Consider the following 18,244-nt stretch of genomic DNA (forward strand, 5'->3'; position numbering starts at 1 on the left):
AAGAATACAGGGACGTAAAATTGTTTTGTAATTTTAAAATGTGTCCCAGTGCAACAATTGATCATGCAATCTTTCAATTTCAAAGATTATAAACAAAATTTGCTTCTTGTATAGATGTCATGTTATAAAAAGCAATACAAAAAATTTTATACTGCACTTTCAATATACTTAAAAAATTGATAAACATTCAAATTTACATTTATTGACAAACTTTAGTACATATAAAATTCTTTTCTGTATTCTTACTAGTTTTTATTCATATATGTCCTAATGTTAAACTTATGTGCGATTCAATGCTCACAAATTTTCTTGACTTATAAGTTTGAGGAAAAGTTTTATGCACAGTAAAAAAGGGAGATAACTCATGTTTGGAAGTTTATGATATATATATGATATATATTATCCTTTTTTTCTTTGCAATAATGGGAAGTAAAGAATCTATTACAGTAACAGTAATCTATTTCATAAGTTGGAGTTACCTCCCACATTTTTTAAAAGTATAAAAGTAAAGAAGACATAAGATGTGTGAAAGTAATTAAATTTACTACTTAATAATTATAGAAATATTACTAGTAAATCAAATTAGTCCATCAATATAATATAGGCATCTAGGAATTTGAAATAAGAGATACACATGTATACAAAATTCCATCCTAATGACTCTACTAGAGATAAATATAAACAGTGATAGAAAATATAATTCAAAACCAACATGTTTTTGTAGTTGCATCTAACCCACTATCAAGGGAGATAATTCATGCTTAACAAAAAGATAAATATTTATCATTTACAATGATTGTATGTCCAAATGTGTAAATCTTGAGAGACAAAGAATAACAGTTTTTAAAATGATTCAATTTTGCAAAAAGAAAATTGGAATGAATAATAGCAAAATTCAGGTGAATTTGTTTCTCATGTTACAAAAATTTAACTCAATAAAGTTAAATTTCTCTTATGAATTCATGGTTTAATTCAGATAAAATGAAACATAACATTTTCACATGAGTTTTGATTCATGTTAATTTCATGTGAAATTGTTCACGTGAATTTAACGTGAAATTTTTCATGTGAATATATCATGAAATATTCACATGAATTTAACGTGAAATATTCACGTGAATTTCACGTGAAATACTCACGTGAAATACTCACATGAATTTCACGTGAAATATTCACGTGAATTTCACGTGAAAATAGAATTTTTCAAATTAAATTAAGATTTCCATGGAATATATGATACATATAATACAAGATATTAGAGGTTGACAAAATGTTTGATTTTCGGTTATTTTTTTTTAACTTAGACACCATTTATATTTTTTCACGTGACATTCACATGAAATGTTTTACGTGAAATTCACGTGAAATAATTTCACGTGAAAATTTAACGTGAATTTCACGTGAAATCACTTCACGTGAAATTAACGTGAAATTCATGTGAAATTCATGTGAAATTCATGTGAAATTCACGTGAAATGAGATTCACGTGAAATTCACGTGAGCAAAATTTGGCTGTGTAGTTAGTATTAAAATTCATCTCTGTAATTTGTTTTTAGAGAAAACACAGATAGTATACATTGTAACATTAAAACCAAAGATAGTGAGCAATCAACTATGATAGGTTTAGTGAAACAGTCGGATAGCCAGAAATATCATTCATCATGAAACCTTCAAAACCCTTATGATGTTGAAATTCAATAGTGGTATTGAAAAGACTTTTTACATACTTAAATTCAATATACAGTTACTGCATATGCTAGAATCTTTTGTGATTTCATGTTGTTTTTCAAAATGTTCGATTTTTGTTTTCACTTGATAAAAAAATTATCAAATGTAATGTGTAATTGAATGCATTACTTTGCAAAAGTAATTGTAATTTAATGCATTACTTTGATAAACGCATGTAATTGTAATTGTAATTTAATGCAGGGTTTTGTCAAAGTAATTGTATTATAATGCATTACATTTCAATGTAATTCGCCCCATGCCTGTAGTAGACAATATTTAGATGTTTTCATCAAATAACAGAAATCATTTTTTCTGATTAGTAACATTTTCAAACAGAGACCAAATAAATTTCCTCTTTTGTTCTCAACCATTCAAGTTTGAAGTTTAATTACATCTTCATTCACACATTGGAATGCATTTCTGCTCAGCTTATGATACAAAACTGTTAGCAGGTTATTAAATTCATCGCAAATATGACAAATGAACGTTCATATCCGGGATAATTCCACAGACAAAAACACAAAAATGTGAAACATTACAGCTCACCATATGGTTTTGAGCAAAAACCTAAACCTTATGAAAATCTTCAGTGGAGATACAATGATTATAAATTGGTACGCCAGACGCAATCTTTGTTTACATCATGCTCCTCGTTGGAGTTGCATTCAAATACAAAATTGAAGGGCATTTTAAAGCAAATATTACAAAAAAATGAGACCTACAGTTGGATGCAGACCAAGCAAAACATAAAGTAAACGCACCTTGACGCTGCGTGCACATATTAGATTTGTTGACTCCAATGTTTGCGTTTACCAGATTTAACATCTTTACCTGTATGTGCACTTAGGAAACACGCGTTTACTATTCCCGTTACCTATGTGTGGAAATTATATATATACGTTTTTCTGGCTTATTGGAATATCCATATTTTGTAAATGATAGATAAATAAAATATCGTTAAAAAATATTTTCAGAAATTATTGGATAAGTAAATTCTGCAAAACTTTAAAAAAAAAAGAAAGTTTTATGTGTTAACAATAATATTCATTACGGTAGATTTAACTAGGCAATGTTTCAAGACTTGAAATAAAACAGACGACATAAATGATCTATGAAACTTTGTTTTCAGACAATACACTTATTTCAAAATATTCGCCGTAGTTCATGGTTTACTGAATTTAAGCATGATTTAGTTGATCAACATTTATATATATGATGTACATGTCGATTTTATTAAACCTGTTCATCCCTGCAGACATAAGGAATTGTTTTTATAAACAAAAATCGTTGAAATGATTCCTTCCCTTTTACAATTATATAAAAAGATTTTTTGTTTATTTATATCGTTATACATTTAATTGGCAGTAGACTTGAAGAGCTTTCAATGTGTGTAAAAATGCCCCTCATTATGTACCAAAAGAACAGAATGTTAATGCTGTAACATAATATTTTTACCAAGGTTATAATACTGACACCTTATATTGATGCAATTTCTTCACTTTTATGTCTAACAATCCATTCTGATGTAAAAAAAAAAACACTACTCAAATATGAGACCACTACAAGAATATTAATAAAAATAAGAAATGTTGTCACTTTTTATTGTTATTGACATAAATATTAGTAACCGTAGACTTATAGAGCTCTCAATTTGTGCAAACCTATATGTCATTGTGTAAAAATATCCATCCTTAGGGACAAAAAGAACAGAAATGTATTGCCGTTGGTTTTTTTTTTTGCAACAACAAATTATGCAAGTATAAACTTAAATTTCTTCACATTTATGTCTAACAATGCATTCTGAGGTATAAAAAGTACTCAATTATCAGGCCAGTACTAGAATATTAATAAAAACAAGAAATATTGTCACTTTTTATTGTTATCAACATAAATATTAGTAACCGTATACATAGAGAGCTCTTAATTTGTGTAAAACTATTCATTCTAAGGGACAAAAAGAACAGAATTATAATGCCGTTGTATAATATTCTAACAAAATGGAAAATATAAGCACTTTTTTTTTATGCGACAACAAATTTTGCAATTATAAACTTAATTTTTTTCACTTTTATGTCTAACAATCCATCCTGAGGTATAAAAAGTACTCAATTATCAGGCCAGTACTAGAATATTAATTCAAAAAGAAATATTGTCACCTTTTATTGTTATCGACATAAATGTTAGTCACCATAGACTCATAGAGCTCTCAATTTGTGTAAAACTATTCATTCTTAGGGACAAAACGACACAGAATTTTAATGGTATATAATATTCTAACAAAATGGAAAATATTGGCACCTTTTTTTTTTGATGCGACAACAAATTTTTCAATTTTAAACTGGGATTTTTTCACTTTTATGTCTAACAATCAATTCTGAGGTATATGAAGTACTGAACTCTCAGGCCAGTAATAGAATATTAATAAAAAAAAAAAGGAAATATTATCACTTTTTATTGTTATCAACACAAATATTAGTAAATGTAGACTTATAGAGCTCTCAATTTGTACAAAACTATTCGTCATAAGGGACAAACAGAACAGAATGTTAATGCCGTTGTATAATATTTTTTTTAATATTCTAACAAAATGGAAAGTATTAGCACTTTTTTTTATGCAACAAAAAATTTTGCAATTATAAAATTTACTTTTTCACTTTTTTGTCTAACAATCCATCCTGAGGTACAAAAAAGTACTCAATTATCAGGCCAGTACAAGAATATTAATTAGTGCCACATTTCATTGTTATCGCTGTTCTAATGTGACAACAAGTTTTGCAATTTTAAACTTAAATTTCATCACTTTTGTGTCTATTATCCATTCGGAGGTATAAATAGTTATCAAAGGTACCAGGATTATATATTTTAATACGACTGACGCGTTTCGTCTACATAAGACTCATCAGTGACGCTCAGATCAAAATAGTTATAAAGCCAAACAAGTACAAAGTATAAAAAGTACTCAATTATCAGGTTTATTATATTTCAAATTTGAGATGAATCATTTGAGAAATAAAAAAGCTATCAGCATTTACATTTTGTCCTGTCATTTTTAACGTTTCTCAGGTCACGTTTTCGAAAGTTTTTCAAATATTTTTCGTTTTTTGTTTCTTGTATTTAAAAATTAAATGATGAAATCTTATTATATTCAAATTTGAGATAAATCCTATTATAAATAAAAAAAGTTATTAGCATTTTTAACGCTGAGGTAAACGCGAAAGTAAACACCCGTTTGCTTTTTATGTCTACTACATTTTTTGAGTAAACGCCGCGTTAACTTTTTCCTTGCGTCTACATGTAATGCTTGGTCTGCACCCAACTGTATACGGTCAAGGTCATTTATGCCTTGATGTAAAATTTTTAGAGCTAGAATACACTTTGTAAACAGTTAATTTATAAAATGACTATATCAATAATATTTCATTTCAAAACAAAAGTGCTGGCTTTTGTACTGGTGATACTTTAAGAAACGAAATATCCACCACAGTCGCATAAAACAAGTTATTGTACAAACACCAGGACACCTGTATTATAATTTGGTAAAGCAGGCACGCGTTTTGTTTACAAAATACAAATCGACTGTTAAGTGTAAAAATGGCATTAACTGTCTGCGAAAAGCATGATCATATACTGTACTTAACTATAGATTTCAATAAGATATATGACCATACGTGTTATGGATAACAATACCTATATAAATAACAAGGTGTGGTATGATTACCAAAGAGACAACCATCCACTAGTGATGAAACAAAAGCATGATCATATACTGTGCTTAACTATAGATTTCGATAAGATATAGGACCATACGTGTTATGGATAACAATACCTATATAAATAACAAGGTGTGGTATGATTACCAAAACAGACAACAATCCACTAGAGATCAAATGAAGAGGATGTTTAGTTACGTATTAAATGTTTGCAACAAAATTAATGTTATTCATTCCAAAAGTAAATGATAACCTTTAAGATTATTTTTATTTAGGAAAACCATACGTTTACATGGATTGTTTGTATATTTATGAGCATCATATACGACATAACTACATTAACTATAACTATAGTAAGGATGTTCTCTTCTATTTATCATCATTTGAATGGTTATTTATATATGTGAGGGCGAACTCACAGTAAGGCATTCAAATTTTCAAAAGAGGGCTAAAGTTGAGATGCGGTAACGGTATGATTGTCTACGGATTGAATATGTATGTACACTAAGGTATTGAATCTAGACCAAAACAATAGTTTCATTCTTCAAAAACGTTGGTGTAGTGTTTACGTCGTACCAATACAATGTTGTTGGTTGCTTTGTTGACCAGCACGAACACAAAACGCTTTCCGAATAAGTGTGGTTATTTCAAATACAGATCTTCTATCTTATGGAAATAAAAATTAAAAACAATGATATCAATTAATTCAATCTGACAAAAGTGCATAAGCTGTATGTGTTTAGCATAAGAAAAGGTTGATCAGAAAATTTTCAAGTTATAATTTAGGATATATTTTAAAAACTAGTTCCAAAAATCTATTCATTATTTACGTGAATACATGTATCTAAATGTTTACCTGTATTTGATTAGACATTTGATAGAAACGTTTCGAAATAATCTTAAAAGTATGAAAAAAAAAGTTTTAATAACAATACGATCTCAATATTACCTTCTCCTTTTAAAGGTGTTTTTTTTACGCATATGATATGAGACATTCGTTCTGCTGACATTTTACATTAACTGAATCGAAAGGATTGTTACTTATGGCGTATGTTTTATATTAAAAATGACAATATCTCTATGATTCTCATATACGAATAGGTTGTATTTTTACTTCTATGGAATTGCGTCTTTATCTACTGAAAATTTTATATTTTCCTAATTTGAATAAAAACATTACATACACAATTTACTGTATACTTATCTGTTTGGTACAAGACACTTACATTGCACTGAAAAAAAAAATAAAAATACAAGTTTGAATAAATATATATATATATATAAAAAAACACCACTTCATCAATTTTAAAAAAAATATGATCAATATATTGTTTTAAAGTGTTTATGGCTCTAAAGTTGAAACTGCATTTTCGTATACGTGATTGCTAATAAAGAGAAATAAGTATATTCAGATTATTGTTAAGGAAGACAATAACATATTGTTTATTTTCATTATTCTATAATCAAACTTTGGGGGGAATTAAGGTGCAATACCACCAAATCATAGTACGTCACATCCCGTGCATACGAAAAAGGGTCGAAAAAAATATTCCCTTGACTTTGACAGTTGTAGGAAATTAATCTTACATTTCATTGCAGTAAACAAATTCCGAGTCATCAACATATATCTTGGGTGTTTTAAAGCACCATCTTTTTTTATTTAGTGTTTCTATAAAATATTTTGGAAACTTTAAGTAACATGGTTACTTAAGCTTGTAAACAGGAAAGAAAAGGGTTGACATTTGATTGGTTAACTTACAGTGATGGTTATTATCTTATATGCAATGAAATGTTATGTAGTACTGGACAAGATAAAACTTTACTCATGCCCAATATTTCTTTATTTGAAAACAACAATAAATTCTGCACAATTTTTTGAAAAGTGCATACTTAACAAAGACTAATAGGGAAAGTCAATGGTGGTATTACACCTAAAGACATCTAACAATTAATATCACATTTGTTTACATATGATTTATGAAGCCCAATAAATAAATAACACCTGCTTTCGAGTTTAATATCTGGAAAAATATGTTAAGCTACTCACGATACAAACATCATAATCTCAAAAACATCAATGTATACAATTTATAAAATATAGTAAACATATTGTAGTTAATTGATTGAATGATTTCGGCTGTACATTTAAAAAGAAGTGCAGATGTCTGTCCAGTTAAATTAATCATATAAACACAGACCTCAGAAAGGATAGTATGTGTAAAGGAACACTACAAGGTATGCTCGATTTTTATAGTTGTAAACTGACTTTAGGGAAATTAAGCCATTTAAAGTCGTCGTTACATTTGATTTGATATGTTTGTTGAAGCTTACACAATGGAGTACTTCAATAACTAGATAATTACATTTGTTTAATAGTTGTTAGACTTTGCTTGATACTTAGATCTAGCAAATTGAATATTGATAAAACAGAGGAAATTTCATTTTAGTAACTTCCTCTTTCAAATTCACTCAGAGAGAACAATATCTAGATTGAAACATATTTAACTGATGCTCAAATTTCATTAATTCAATAAGAAGAGGGAAACCAAGCAAAAAAAAAAACAAAACTCGGGGATTCGCATGATCTCTAACAGGAGCTAGTCGGCGTGCGTCAATGGGACAAATGATACCTGATATGCATGATCTCCAACAGGAGCTAGTCGGCGTGCGCCAATGGGACAAATGATACCTGATATGCATGATCTCCAACAGGAGCTAGTCGGCGTGCGTCAATGGGACAAATGATACCTGATATGCATGATCTCCAACAGGAGCTAGTCGGCGTGCGTCAATGGGACAAATGATACCTGATATGCATGCATCACTCACCAGTCCATACTTAGTCAAAACGTCACTATCGGGAATACGACACAATCGGTAAATTTATAGATCAGATGACTGTTCTTATATACAAAGCTCTAAGACAACCCAAATATGTCGTTAGTTAGTTGAGAACCACCGAACAGATCAACCAATCCGTGATTGTAACTGTGAACTTCTGTAATGTCGAATCAGTATGTTAGTGCTGAGAAATTGAAAGTTGAAATCGTTTGTCATAGATTCTAGATTGTGTCAATTTTGAAAAAAAATTAACAAGATATAAAGCAGATCTTCTACTTTCGGTATATGAGGTGTAAGCACTCGCGGAAATGTGGGTTATTGAATTACAAAACATTGTCGATATTTCCGATTGTGGAATCAAAGAACTTTGCAAGGTGTTTTTTATCATTTTCATTTAACGTATTTGGACTTCACTAGTGTAATTATTTCCCTGGATTGTTCCTATTTTGTAGAGTTCAAATATTTATACTGGTTAAGAGGAAACATTTGATATATATGTATGTAGTATTGCAAATGTTAAGACGACACATGACAATTCTGAATATTGATAATGTTCCAAACAAGGCAACAATGCGTTTTGTTTAAAATTTCATATAAAGTATTTCTTAATGTATTGCAGACAGGTTGACGACATAATGAAAAACAACATCGGTCTGACAGTTAAATTGGAATACGTGTTACATGCGGTTCATATCGACTTATTCAGATGGGATCCTAATTTTCTTGTTCATTACCAGTATACTAGATGTCAATTCTTCATTGTTTTAAAATACATTTTAGACACGATACAAGGGGGCACTGGAAAATCCAACGAAAACAAACAACATCATGTCAACAAAATAAACGATAAAAGGACAAACAACAATAACAAAACTATACAAAGAAGACCTAGCATCCGTCGTGTTCGTCATGAAAATTTCCATTGTAAGTCTTTTGTGGTAAAATAGGAAAGATTGTTGTTATGACAAGCGAAACATATTCATAGTTATATGGAACACAAATATGTCAAATATGTCAACCAAACTATGATCGGGTCCGCAAAGCCATTTCAGGGATGCAAGTCTTTTGTGGTAAAATAGGAAAGATTGTTGTTATGACAAGCGAAGCATATTCATAGTTATATGAAATACAAATATTTCAAATATGTCAACCAAGCTATGATCGGGTCCACAAAGCGATTTCAGGGATGCCACTATGATCGCGTCCGAAAAGCCATTTAACATCTGTTAGGGATGCCACTAACATTAGTATTTGGATCAATGTCTTCTGTGTTATCAGTAACCCTCTATCATGAAAGTCATGATTTAGTTATTAAATGCCTGGTTGAAATAAGATAATGGAGGAAATGGAATCTAAAAAAATCTAGTCAAACACCTCAACATTGAATTGAATGACCGGAGCACATAAACAAATCTGAATCATGGTAATATATACCTTTATCATAAAGGTTTTGTATCAAAGATGTATGTATTTAATGGTCATTGTTAAATATTTAGCCTATAGTTACGGGTTGTCTATTATCCGAACGAGCCTAGTGTTTAGATATATTTCAAAATCATGTCTGTAGTAAATGACTGTTTTGACTATTTGTCACTTACAAAAAACGTAGATAATACTTACTAATCAGATCTCTCTTCCTTTCTGAAAGACGAAACAGATCAATGGTGTCAGATTCCCAAACAAATATACTGATAGATGTGTTGTCGTTTACTCAGATAGCATTTCCAAAGCAAAACAAATGGGTTCAAATAAAATGTGGTTGATTTACGTCATTTTACCACCTATTGTTGAATTATATTGTGAGTTAACCACTCCAAAATCGTTATGGACAAAGATAACATTAGTATGATAACATTAACGGCATTACATTTTCTGCATCAGACGTGTATTACGACAATGAATGTCTCTTAGTTGATGATTGACTCAGCAAATATGAGTATCTAAAATTTAATACAAACGTAAAATGTCTAAATTGATAAGTATACGCTGCATTGAGAGCTATGCATTATGCTTCTATTGAACATTTTGTTATCAATTATGAGGCGGTTTAGTGTTTTAAATAATCTGAAACATAACCATCGAAAAAGGGCAAATGTCGTATCGTAGAACATACAGTTCACTGTTAAAATATGATTAATGTATGTACGATTTACCGTTCATTATTGAGGATTGTGGTTAAGTTGTTCAATGTTGTTCTGGAATTATCAACAAAACAAAACTGCAATGTTTTACCAATATATGAGTATATTATTTTTATAACCTTAGTTATTTTGGAAAGTTCGGTATCCAAGTAACTAATATACGTCCATTCATATCACTGATGGCACACGCGAATATTGGGATATATATATATATATATAAATTGATTAAAAATGTTCTTCTAAAAAGGTATAAACTATAAAGTAATACCTCTTGCTTGGGGCACGCTCATTAAAAAGATCACACGTTGTGAGAGAGGAATACATTTTAAATAACATCCATTGAAAATTAAACAACATCCTGTAAAACTTAAATCACAAGGGCTTTTGAATTCACTGGTTAATTCACAAGAGTTTAAGAAAATAGGGTTTTCTTTTTACCTGTAAAATACACATGTACTGAGTTAATTTAACCTTATTAAAGATCTTCTTTTATGCCATGTCTTTAATTTTGACAAAACTTAATTAATCAACCTAAATTGTTACTGCAATTTTGGAACACAATTCATTTTTTAAAAGGCTATCAGGGATTGCTTTGGAACTTCTATAATATTAAATTCTTCATTTTACAAAACATGGGTGTCATTTTTTTAATTTATTAAGTTACATTATATACAATAAAAAAAAAGTCCACTGCGTTATTAACTAAACTCGACTGACACCATAAATTTATACCAGGCTTAAGTTAGTGTTGAAAATTTTCTAGTAATCATAAAATATATCTGAAACATTCAAATAATTTTGAATACAATTTAAGATATGTATTTGAATAATGGTTGAAAGTTCTAGTATTTTTGATGTGCATTGTGCAATGTGAACATGACATTATGTATATACAAATTTATTTAACCGAAAACTTAATTTATGTTATAGATCATGCATATTTTAAGGTTTTTCTTGAAGTATAACACACCGAGGGGTGTCAGGATTAGTCAAATGAAAGACCGACCGTAGGTCTTTCTTTGGGCAATCTTGACACCCCGAGGTGTGTTATACGACAAGAAAAACCTTATAATATGCATTATCTGACTTATATACCGTCTATAAATATTATTTTCTGCAAAGTTTTGCATTATTTACATCCTATTTTACCGACAACACAAAAGTGGGATATTCTTTTCTGATGTGGTCAAGTTTTAATATACCCTACGGCTCATTTATAATGTGTAATGAAACTCACTAATTAAACTAGATATATAAACGTTAGAAATCATTGTCCAGTTTGAATAGAAATATAACTGTAACGGCATGAAGCAAGACACAACTGAATTGTTACGGTGTATGAAAAATACAAAGGTCACTTCGTAAGTAAATTATTGTATCAACTTTATTTATAAAAGAAAGATGCTTTTCTTTGTCTATTTTCATGACATTTTTATCGCGGAAAAGCAGATTTTTTCAACAATGTTGTAAACGAACAATTCAGAGTAATTGTTTTCTCTCTTTTGTTTGGCAATACAACTTGTTTTTATATAAAACTAGGAATACATATTATATCCCCTCCCCATTTTAAAGTACATGGCTGTTATTCTACAGAAAATAAGAATGTTGGATCATTTGATTAGATGGAGTAAAAGGCATATACAAATGTAGAAAACAACTGGCATGAAGAGAGCACGAAATCGTGATACATGTACATGTAACACGAAAAACGTATATCCATAGGTCAAAGTATGATTTCCAATACAATGTGAAAATATAAGATTTTTAAAATCCTACACATAATGTGTTAAATATGGCTTGATTTAAAGTGTTATGGAAATGTTTGCAATATTAAATTCATCTCACATAATGCCCCTTTATTGTATAGATAAATAAACAAAACTTCACATTATTTGTTTTGGAAGTTAAAATGTGCGTCAACGACGATTTTAGGTATGTCAGTCTAATAAACGGAATAAAGGATTGTTTCTGCCTTAAACCTACGAAATATGGTATTAAAAAGTAAACCCTCAATTGGCAACACCACACGATAGCTATCAAACGATTTTAATGTTCAAGTAAATTAAAGTTTGCTTTTTAACCAGAAAAAAATAATGACCTTATATATGTTATGCCTTGAAGCAAATTTCATTGAAACTTGGTATCGTCCAGGTTGATTCTTCAAAAGAATGACCTATAGTTCTGAAGAAAATAACTCTTTATATAGATATAAGAAGATGTGGTATGAGTGCCAATGAGACAACTCTCCATCCAAGTCAAAATTTATAAAAGTAAACCATTATAGGTCACAGTACGGTCTTCAACAAAAAGTATACCTTTGTAGGTATATAACACATGATATTTTTTTAATCCTACCAGAAATAACTTTCTTTGGTCATCTTGTTTTATTTTTATTTCAAATGTTATATTCATTGTATATATATATATATATATATATATATACATATTTACTCTAAATACCAGCACAATAATGTTAAATCTGCAAATTTCCGGAAGCAATTTTTTGTTCTTCCCTCGCCGGGATTCGAACTCATGTTATTGGGATATCGTGACAACACCACCTGCACTGTGTCCAGCGCTGTAGACCACCTAGACTGAACTAAACATTCAGCTTTCGGTGGCCTAGTGTAACCTTTCCTCGTCAGTAGAAGCTAGAGTTGTAACACAGTACATGATATATTAGGCGTGCAGATGGAATTGATTGCAGATTAGCTAAATTATCTGTCGTAAAGGATCGTAAGATGTAGTCACAGAAATAATTATTTGATAAGTACATCTAAACAAGTGACAACTCTACGACAGATCCATCTACAGGATCACCAGTGAAGGTGATGCACGGCTGTAAACACATATTTTATTCATAATTGCTCTAAATATCAGCACAACAATGTTAAATCTGCAAATTTCCGGAAGCAAATTTTTGTTCTTCCCTCGCCGGGATTCAAAATCATGCAATTGGGATATCGTGACAACACCGCCTGCGCTGTGTCCAGCGCTCTAGACCACAAATATATATATGTATAAGTGTTGATGAATATGGTGTTGATGATTATATTATGTTTATTGTGAAATTTTAGTTTCAATGCTATATTAAATACATTGTGGATTTCAAATTGTTGTTTAAATTTCTAACCAAGGGGAATAGCTGTTGTTAAAAAAGTTCCTAAATTGATGAAATACAATAGATAGACACAGAAATAGGTTGGTTAAGACTTGGTCGAGTAGGGTTCAGACTAGGTCGAGTATGGTTCAGACCAGGTCGAGCATGGTTCAGACTTGATCGAGAATAGTTCAGACACATATAAAATGGTTCAGTACTGGTAGAGTATAAGTTCAGACTGTTAAGTATGGTTCAGATTTCGCTCGAGTAATATCAAGTAAGTTTCACACCAAGTCAGACTGGTCGAGTAAAAATCAGTACAGTCGAGTAAAGATATAGGCAATTTCAGATTTTTTCTGGTTTGTAGAGTATGTTCCTAATATAATATAAATATACATATTACGTCATGTCCATAAAAACAATATTAAGGAACTTACCCACACCCGATACATCTGTACAGGTATTGTCCTTCCTCTTTTCGTTTCGTATCCTTTTCGTAATCACTGTAATAAACAACACAATTAATTAAAATAAAATTAAACTCTTTTTAATGTGACGATATAAACACAAGGTAGCAATGAATTAATGACATTCTTATCTATATCGTAAAATCCTTATAGAACTATTTCTGCTTTGCATATACTTTTCCCTCCTTTCCCCCGTCTTTCTTACAGCAAAAAACCGCATGAACTGATGAGGTCTTTAGATTTAACAATTTGCAGTACAGTTTAATTGAAGAAGCTATATATAAAGGCAATAGTAGTATATCGCTGTTCAATAGTCATAAATCAATTTAACTGAAACAAATCCGGGTCACAAACCAAAACTGAGGAAAACACATCAACCATAAGAGGAAACAAAACGGAACAACAGAAACACTGAACTGTTACAAAAACAAACGCCAGCATACATAACAACGGACCATGTGATAACAATTGCCATATTCCTGAAATGGTACAAGCCATTTTAAGAAAAAATGGTGGGTTGAACCTGGTTTTATGGCTAGCCAAACCTCCCGCTTATATAGCAATGTTAAAAATACCGCTAAAATGACAAAATTACGTGACAGGAATAAAGTATCAATAAATGCAAGAAATTCAGGACAGAGAAATACATAAACAAACTATACCATAGCCCATCCCAACATGTAAACCACAGAATAACAACGAACACCTAAAATTAATTTACGACAGATCACAAATACAGCACAATAGAATAATGAACTCTGAATCACACGAATGTATCAACGCCACAACAAGCGACGTCACAGGTAAATTTCTAAAAATACAATATGAAATTGGGATTACGTTAGTGATGGTGCTATTTGATGTATTTTCTAACCATTACAAGAATATTATTATAGAATTGTGTTATATACGATTATTCCAAACATTATAAAAATAACTGGCAGTGTTCTGTTAAGTTCATTCAATGATAATATACAAACGAAACAATTTTACTAACTTCCTTCGATATTCGTGAATGTTACTGCTAAAGTCGTTGAACCCATTATTAACAGTCGATTGTGAATGTGACTGCTAAAGTCGTTGAACCCTTAATCAACAGTCGATTGTGAATGTGACTGCTATAGTCGTTGACCCCTTCATCAACAGTCGATTGTGAATGTGACTTCTGAATTCGTTGACCCCTTTATGAACAGTCGATTGTGAATGTGACTGCTAAAGTCGTTGAACCCTTTATCAACAGTCGATTGTGAATGTGACTGCTGAAGTCGTTGACCCCTTCATCAACAGTCGATTGTGAATGTGACTTCTGAATTTGTTGACCCCTTTATGAACAGTCGATTGTGAATGTGACTGCTAAAGTCGTTGAACCCTTTATCAACAGTCGATTGTGAATGTGACTGCTGAAGTCGTTGACCCCTTTATCAACAGTCGATTGTGAATGTGACTACTGAAGTCGTTGACCACTTTATCAACAGTCGATTGTGAATATGAATGCTAAAGTCGTTGAACCCTTTCTAACAGTCGATGGTGAATGTGATTGCTAAAGTCATTCACCCCTTCATCAACAGTCGATTTTGAATGCGGCTGCTGAAGTCGTTGACCGCTTTATCAACAGTCGATTGTGAATGTTACTGCTGAAGTCGTTGTACCCTTAAGCAAACAGTCGATCTTAAATATTCTTGTGAATCGAGAATATTTTAAAAAGAGGTGGAAAATATCAAAGAGGACATTCAAACTCATACGTCGAAGACATATGGGAAACACTATGGCAAATACTGAAAATTGACGAAAGGACAAACACAAGTTAACATAAAACTACATATACACAATTAAAAGAAGACTGCGCAACACGACTTGATAATGTCGTTTGAAAACAGTATGGTGTCCTTAGCTTATACTATGCATATTTTGCCTTACTAGTGCGGATAACTATGATGAATGCCTTTTACATTCAATATCATGGTTATATCGTAAATTTAAAGTATCAATAGGTTCTAAATCTTTAACTAGACAAGCAGAAACATTTTAACGAGCAGTATATTTACGAAAATAAATTACGCTGTACGTTTGCACATCATTATCAGTATTAATTACTTAAACGCAATCCTACTCGAGTTAGTGCTTGCTAACGTATGCAACGCATTACAAATGACTTTGTAGAAGATGTAAATCGAAGCAAAACAAAATATTAAAAAAAAAAATGTGAGTTGGTGAAATATATATCAAGAAAATTAAGCAAATACGGCTTTAAAAAAACTGCTACTTAGGAACAATGTAATGAAGATAAGTGCATACATGTAACTAGTAAATGTGTCAACAGTAAAACGGTGCACTGGTTTACACAATATAGGAAACAAATTTATCCAGAACCATGGAAAGAGGGCTTCATTTCCTTAAAAGACATTCAGGTATACACGAAGATAATGTGTGATTCACTTAAAGATTTGACGAAAAGTTTACATTGTTTTAAGCGTAAAATTAACACTGTAAAATATACAAACATATTGCATTACCTTTTTGGTTTAGGTAATTCTTTCTCTCTGTTTCCGATATGTTGTGTACGTACTCCTCTGTCAAAATAAAAATGAAGTATTTACATATGACTCCTTAAATGCATAATATCAAAACAAAACATTTTAAAAATGAGGGAAACAGATATTCTGTGCCAGTTTGAAAACAAGTATTCCTGAATAACTTCATAAGTTTACGTAGAGCCGAGTGCATTGTGAATACAATTAAAAATGTGCATTGTCATAGACCACATGTCTATTTACTAGAGTCCATTGTTATTCCATTATAAACAATACATTATTAATGACCACCTCGTTTTATTGAATGCATTGTCTCCCCTGCGTCTTTCATGGGATTCAATTCAGAAATACATTGATATTCAAAAACAGAATTTTGATTATGCAAAAATACATGTCACTTTCAAATAATATAGATATATTAAAGTATGTATTACGACTACAGAATGTAGTCTACAAAACAATACTCTTCTCAGGTATTTCAGTGGATTTACCTTATTTTGAAGATGCCAAACAGTTGTTTGATGTCGTTATCTGTTACAGGCTTAGCAGTATACTGTATGTTCGGAAATTCGGGTATAGGCTCTATCGTCAGCTTTGTAATGTCATCTGTAAGCTTCTGTAACGACTGTAACAATTTGCCATCGTTTCGTGTCTTGTCGAGTTCACATTTCTTCTTTTCTAAGTCGCCTCCCGCCTTCAAATCTATTTTAGTATCTGCTATGATTTTTGTCAATTTGTCCTTTTCCTTCCTGGATTGATCCTTGACCGATGCAATCATCTGTGCGACACATGTATCAACCATAGCCTTTATCTTTGTACCTTCTTCTGTAATAGCTTTGACTACTCCTTCAACCTTCACATCAAATGCCTTTAAACCTTCCTCTATCGTTTTAATGTTTTGAGTTGCCTCATGTACCTTACTACGCAGGTCTTTTGTATTCTTCTCCTTCATCTGTGTTATGTTGTCCATAAGCTTTGAAAAGGCATGCCCTGTGTGACTGCCAGTCACACAACTACTGCACACTACTAAATTACATGTTTTGCATACAAAACTGATGTCTTCGTTGTGTTCCTTACATTTCGATTTACCTTCCGGTATAACGTCCGAGGAAGACTGAAACTGGTGATTCTTTGTTACTTTCTGTCTTTTATGAAAGGTTTTACAATTTTCACAAAAGTATTGTTCACACTCTAAGCAGTATTGGGATCCATAGGCACTGACACAAATTTCACATGTTTTAGAGGCTGCCTGTGCCATTTTGTCGCGTATCGTCCTCAATGAATAATACACAGGTAAGGTAAAAAATCAATGACAACAACGTTCTACATTTAAATCAAATAATGGTTATATACGTATGTCGTGTATTTAAAGGTAGAACTGTGAAACATAAAACTTAAATTTTAATTTGAATATATTATGAATATTTTACATATAAGACTTCATTTTATTGACTGCTGTATTATTGGCTAGTGTACGGTTTTACTGATGATATTGGTTATTGACCTGGATTATTGACTTGGTATTTATAATTTAGATAAACAAAAAGAAGTATAACATTATCATAATAATAAAAGGAGTATGTTTAAATATCACACTATGGGAAATAGTATATTGTAAGTAAAATGTGTACGAGATTCTAAAAAGATTTAAGTCCAACACCATACTTTACACAAGTTTTTTTTTATTCCCCAGTCCAGGTGTTTTTCATTTTTATTTGTTTATATC

The 18,244-nt window shown here is 30.9% G+C and overlaps 1 protein-coding gene across 1 annotated transcript; it reads right to left on the minus strand.

Moving 5' to 3' along the window:
• Positions 1–6,366: 6,366 nt before the first annotated feature.
• Positions 6,367–17,848, minus strand: LOC127731604 (protein wech-like). Its single transcript, XM_052240387.1, has 5 exons — positions 17,010–17,848; positions 16,501–16,557; positions 13,958–14,023; positions 9,900–9,920; positions 6,367–6,670 (listed from the first exon to the last, which is right to left on the minus strand). Exons 1-5 carry the CDS (start codon positions 17,774–17,776, stop codon positions 6,661–6,663), a joined length of 921 nt encoding a protein of 306 aa, XP_052096347.1. The 5' UTR covers positions 17,777–17,848; the 3' UTR covers positions 6,367–6,660.
• Positions 17,849–18,244: the final 396 nt, after the last annotated feature.

Source organism: Mytilus californianus, unplaced genomic scaffold (genome assembly GCF_021869535.1).
Source record: "Mytilus californianus isolate M0D057914Y unplaced genomic scaffold, xbMytCali1.0.p SCAF_20, whole genome shotgun sequence".
In the NCBI taxonomy this organism is placed as follows: domain Eukaryota; kingdom Metazoa; phylum Mollusca; class Bivalvia; order Mytilida; family Mytilidae; genus Mytilus; species Mytilus californianus.